This window comes from Gossypium raimondii, chromosome 4, assembly GCF_025698545.1.
Source record: "Gossypium raimondii isolate GPD5lz chromosome 4, ASM2569854v1, whole genome shotgun sequence".
In the NCBI taxonomy this organism is placed as follows: Eukaryota; Viridiplantae; Streptophyta; class Magnoliopsida; order Malvales; family Malvaceae; genus Gossypium; species Gossypium raimondii.
This window is the reverse complement of record NC_068568.1, coordinates 50,481,826-50,487,825: the sequence shown is the minus strand read 5'-3', so window position 1 is coordinate 50,487,825 and position 6,000 is coordinate 50,481,826. Positions and strand designations below refer to the sequence as shown.

At 38.9% G+C, this 6,000-nt stretch overlaps 1 protein-coding gene across 1 annotated transcript; it reads left to right on the top strand.

The window, feature by feature from the left end:
* Positions 1-3,331: 3,331 nt before the first annotated feature.
* On the top strand, positions 3,332-5,771 carry LOC105779983 (L-type lectin-domain containing receptor kinase VIII.2). Its single transcript, XM_012604030.2, has one exon. The coding sequence runs from the start codon at positions 3,487-3,489 to the stop codon at positions 5,557-5,559; it is 2,073 nt and encodes a 690-aa protein (XP_012459484.1). The 5' UTR covers positions 3,332-3,486; the 3' UTR covers positions 5,560-5,771.
* The last annotated feature ends 229 nt before the right edge of the window (positions 5,772-6,000 follow it).

Below are 6,000 nucleotides of genomic sequence, written 5' to 3'. Positions count from 1 at the left end.
TTCCCAATGTATGAAAAGTACATGGATTAAAAATATAGTTTAATATTTTTTAAATAACGTATGTATGAATAATTTTTTATTAATATAGTAAAACTTTCTATAATTATTTTCATTAAATGACTTAGGAAATATAAATAAAAAACTTATCTTAAATGTTGTTATATCAAAAGCTTGGACATCAAAGCTAACACATAAGCTGTAATTACTTTGTTATTTAAATTCTCCTACCATTGCCTTTACTTTTAAATAAATTTCATAACAATTATCAACATTTTCTTATATAGATTAATCACATAAGTATTACCATAATCAATTTAACAAGTTTTCACTTAGGTTTTATTAGGTAAAGTAAAATTCTTGAAGTACTTACAACCAAATGCTTGGAATGAATTTTTTCTTCTTACTCCTTAGCTATCTCTTTTCCTTTGTCATCAATTTGAGATTCATCCATCTTCACTTTGTTTTCATTTTCATATAAAGAAAAATATACAAAATTCAATATCAAAACAATGATCAAATATTATTTCCATACACTTTTGTTGAAACAAACATGAGATAAATGATAAAATCTTATCATTCTTATCTTGTATTCTTACAGAAGACCCTAACTTCACCTTTCTCTCTCCCTTAATGTATGCAATAATTGCCTTAACAAGGAATTAAGCTTTTTTATAAAAAAAAATTGTTTCCACTAAAAATCTGTGGAAAAATTGAAGAACTCGGACTTGATTTGGCTGGTTATGGAGTAAAAGGACTAAAATGAAAAAAAAAAAACAAAGTTTTCTCTCAATGAAAGAAATGATGAAACTCTACAAGTTTCCATAATAATCTATTTGTTTTTTTATTAATTAAAATATTAAAATATAATTGGAGGGTGAAAATGAGCATTAAGCCATTTTTTATAATTAATGCTTATTCTTTATCGATGATAGCTTTCAAAGGCTGTGACAATGAAGGACATTTTGGCTATTTATGTAAACTCATACGGAGAAAAGGTAAATTTTGACAAATCTTCACTTTGCTTTAGTCCAAACACTCGGTAGGAGCATAGGCTTGTTATTCGGGTGTCTATTTGGGATTGCCTTTGGTAATTAGGAAGAACAAGACTAATGCTTTTCAGAGTGTAGTTGACATGATGCATAAACGAATTCAAAGTTGATATAAAAGACAACTTTTTTTATTAGGATAAAGAGATTTTCATAAAATCTATATTAAGTCTTTACCGACATATACTATGAGAGTTAATTTCTTTCTACCATTGATAGGATTTTGGGTGATATGCATAGATTCCGATGGGCGGGGAGAAGCGAAGACCGCGGTTAGGCCATGATAGCTTGGGATATGTTGTGCAAGCCTAAGGGTGCGTGAGAGGCTTGGGTTTTAGACATATTCGACTCTTTAATATCACCATACTTGGTAAACAGGTTTGGAGGTAGCTCATAATGGAGACTCTTTGTGCTTCCAAGTCATGAGTGTGAAATATTTTCTTGAGGGTAAAGTGATAAAGGCAAGACGTGGACAAAATTTATTTTATCTGGTCTAATCTATTGGCGGCAGTTAGGCTTTTAGCTCAGAACTATTATTAGAAAATTGAGGACGATTCATCAGTTTGTGTATGGCATGATCGACGGGGAAATGTAGGCTTTAATGCTGCAACTTTGGAGCTTAAACGGCTCATTTTCATGAGACGCAAAGGTGTGCGAACTTACGACTGAGGGTAGGGGAGATTGGAATTCGGAAACCTTGCACATGGCATTTAGTCCATAAGAGATGGACTGTATTTTGACTATTTCTCTTTACTTGCGCAGGCCAGGTAACACTGTTTTGTGGGGGCACTCTTCTTATGGGAAGCTATACCACTAAGTCTGGATATTTGTGGCTCTTATTTAGGTCTTTGAGCTCTAGACCATATCGATTTTTTTGCATCATAGTTGGAAGCTCGAGACTCTATCGAGAATTAAACTTTCAGCATGGCGCCTTGGCCATGATTTGCTTCCTTCAGTAGCACGGATTGCCTTTATACCTATGTCTACGGATTTTAGGTGTCGGAGATGTGGAGACCCGTTGGAGACTGCTATAAATGCCATCGTGACTACTAGGTATCTCTTGACACCCTTATTTTAGATAATATTAATGATTCTTTGTTGTTTGTCGTTGTAGTTAGTTTCATTGATTGGCTCGAGTTTGCTTGACAAGGAAGATTTTACGTACGAGTCTATTAGTTCTAGTGTGGATTTGTGGAGTGTGCAGAATAATGAGGTCATAAAGGGGTAAAGGTTCTCTCCACACATTGTTATTGACTATGTGCGTGGCTTGCAAAAGGACTTTAGGGTCCATAACTTTCTTCATCGCCCTATATTGTCGAGTGCACCACGGATTGTTCATTGGCAGCCTCATGAAGCTTGGGGCAATTATTTGAGTTCGGAAGATCTCGTGCGACGGGCTTTGCACAACCATTGCTAAGCGCAAAAAATCCCACTTGGGCGGATGCCCATGCCATCTTATTTGGTCTCTACTTTACTCACACTTGTGAATTCCGCCATGTAATTTTAGAGAGTGATTCATATATTCTTGTTTCTAAACTTAACTCTACTAATTTGGATTTGACATTATTGAGCCATGAAGCCCATTCTTTTATTTATTTGTTTGATTTTATTTCTTTCCAATATGTGGGCAATCATGCGGCCGATAGACTAGGTCGACTAGGCTTAGCTAGGTTTGATGAACTTTGCTTTGATTTGGACTGTCCGTCCAAGGTTCATGAGATTGTTATTCACGATATATAATTATTAAGATTGTTTTGGTGAGGATTCTAAACAAGTGTTACTAGAATTTGGTAAATCAGCAGTTAACTTGTGGTCTCTAACAAAAATAGAGCAATAATAGAGTAAGGGGGACCAAGGAAGATGACAGAAAAACCTGCAATCACAGCATCATTAGGCCCACCATGAAATAATGCAAATATAAAACTCGACAGTCCTGTTTGTATGTGGCCCTTATCGGATTTGTGGATTGGAAATTTGGCATGACAACATAATCCTTATTTACGGTATTTGTAATTATCTTAAACTAAAAAGGAATATTTATTATTTGATTCGTATCCTATCATAAAAAGTTCAACGGGAGCAATACTTGAAATGACAGTTTATAAAAAAAATATCGATATTGAGATTAGCTAAAATAAGACAAGAGTTAAAAGAAATTACTGAAAAACTTAGTAAAATTGATATGACCCCTATAATCGGTCCAATACTAAATAAAAGTATTTGGGTTTGAGTGTGTTTTGTCATGTTTTGTAATGAAATGCTTGACTGTTACGAGAGGAGATTGTATAGCCACATCCGTATAAGTTTTAACTATGTCTTTGCTTGGAGCATATCTTTTAGTCCCCCACCCAAACCAAACCAAACCAAAAACAAAACAATAACTCTCTGGTTTGGGATATCGCCATAGCAGAAACTTATCTTCATCGAATTGCTAGAGAAAATGGCCAAAAGAGATTGTTGTTCATCTGGGTTCGCTGTTGGGTTTTCTCGGCACTATTTTGTTTGGTGGTCATCGTCATTTTATCTTCTAGCTTTGATACGGTTCTTGGTTCTCGTGAATTCATCAGCTGCAACAAGTGGACCGGTGATAAACGTGACCAAGCATATCTCCTTCACACATTTCAGCCTTGATGATCCTAGTGTTCTATCAGATGTGAAGCTTCTTGGGAGTGCCAAGTTTTCAATGGAAAAAAGTGTTATCCAAATTCCAGATGAATCTGAGGCTTTTGATCTGAGACATCAAGCAGGGAGAGCCATTTACTCCTCTCCGGTCCGGCTGCTTGATCCATACACCCACACCCCGGCATCTTTTCAAACCACCTTTTCTTTTCAATTCAGCAATTCTTCTAACGCAAGCGTCGATGGGGATGGGCCTAGTCATGGTGGCAGCGGTCTCACATTTATCATAGTCCCGGATGAGTTCACCGTGGGAAGACCTGGACCATGGCTAGGTATGCTCAACGATGCTTGCCAGGAAGATTACAAAGCCGTAGGTATTGAATTCGATACGCGTCAGAATCCGGAATTTGAAGATCCGAATGACAATCATGTTGGCATTAATCTTGCTAGCATTGTTTCCACCAAGGCTATTGATGCATCAGATTTTGGGGTGTTCCTTAATGACGGTTCAGTTCACCGAGCTTGGATTACATATGATGGTCCTCGTAGATGGATGGACATCCACCTCGGATCAGATGGCCACCCTTCAAAACCTGTCTTCTCTGGTTCTCTGGATCTCTCTCCTCATCTGAATGAGTACATGTTCATTGGATTCTCAGCATCTACAGGCAACAAGACGCAAATTCATAACGTACTCTCCTGGAACTTCAGCGCAACGAGCCAAGCTTTTCTTCGTTTCCCTTCGGAGGAAACCTGTGAGAGCAAAATCACCCTCCGTAAATCTGAGGCCGCTCAAAGTCAAACTACCCAAAAGAGATCTAATAAAGAACCGTCCAGCAGTTTTTTTATTTTCATTGCCGTGGCTGTACTAGCTTTGGCTACCATGATCGGTTTCATTTTCTGTAGTCGCAGGGGAAGAAATGACAATTCAAAACTTACAGCGATTCCGGAGAAAACGCAACGTCCCAGGCCTCCAAACAAGCCCCGCCGCTTCACGTTTACTGAGATCTCATCAGCAACTCGGGCTTTTAGCGAGACAGAAATGCTAGGTAGCGATGCCAGAGGTATTTATTACAGAGGGAAGCTTTCGAATGGCTGTCAAGTGGCTATCAAAAGGCTGTCTGCTCAGTTTCTTAACTCACAGCAAGGCTTGGATAGACGACGGCTTCTCAAAGAAATCGGTGCCATGAGTCGAGTTCGTCACCCGAATTTGGTTCCCATAAGGGGGTGGTGTAATGATAACCGCGAAATGATGATTGTGTACGACTTTTACGCCAACGGAAGCCTCGACAAATGGCTGTTTGGCGCAGGGGTTCTTCCCTGGACACGACGTTTCAAAGTCATCAACGACGTTGCAGAAGCACTGAGCTTCCTTCATTCTAAGCAGCTCGCCCACAAGAACATGAAAACAAGCAGCGTTTTTCTTGATGTAAGCTTCCGGGCTGTTTTAGGTGATTTCGGGATGGTGCTTTCAGCAACGGATTCTAGAAGGTTTGAGTCGGCAATTAGCCAGACAACTGATGTTTTCGAATTTGGAATCTTTGTGTTGGAAGTGGTTTCGGGACGGGGGAGGTTAGACCCTGAAGTAGAGCAAGAGGAAAGGGACTTGGTAGATTTTGCGTGGAGGATGCATGTGAAGGATGAGAAGGTGAAGGTGGTGGATGGGAGGATGGGGTCACTGGTTAACTTGGAGCAAGCCATTCGAGCTTTGGACATTGGGCTGCTTTGTACGTTAAATGAGTCTAAGGGTAGGCCTAAAATGGAAGAAGTGGTGGAGTTTCTCAGCATGGACAAACAAATTCCTGAGCTGCCTGCTTGTAGACCCGTCTCATTGTTCCCTTACAACAGTGCCACAAGTCTTTGCACTGGTTATTCTTGCGGCCCATTCAAGTGAATCCAGCTGTTTGCCTGCTTGTATAAAACTTTCAAGATCGGTTTAGTATATGTACAAAAATGTCGGTCAGTCAAGCTATTGTATTTTAAGAGCCTTTCCAAACATTGCGTAATTAGCTGCCTTCATTGGGCAGTAAAGCCCATCTTGTGAAAAATGGACGACAAAATGTCCCAACTAATGCAATCACATACTTTGCACTTATCAATTTTTAATGCTCCTAGTATACATTTTTCTTTGTTTTTCTTTCGAACTGTACGGATGATTTCTCCCCTAAACAGCTATCCTTTAAGTTTTTCTCTGAAAGCATTGTACGAATAACCTTCTAGTTGCAGTGGAACTCCAAAGACGCTCGATAGTTGTGAACACAGATTGCCCAATGTGTGAGAGTGAACAAGAAACACTATCATTTATTTCTAACATGTCCTTTGGCAAGAGTGGTGT

What these genes read in the sequence shown, in the direction of transcription:
- LOC105779983 (XM_012604030.2), top strand. Translation starts at nt 3,487, where the DNA reads ATGGCCAAAAGAGATTGTTGTTCATCTGGGTTCGCTGTTGGGTTTTCT.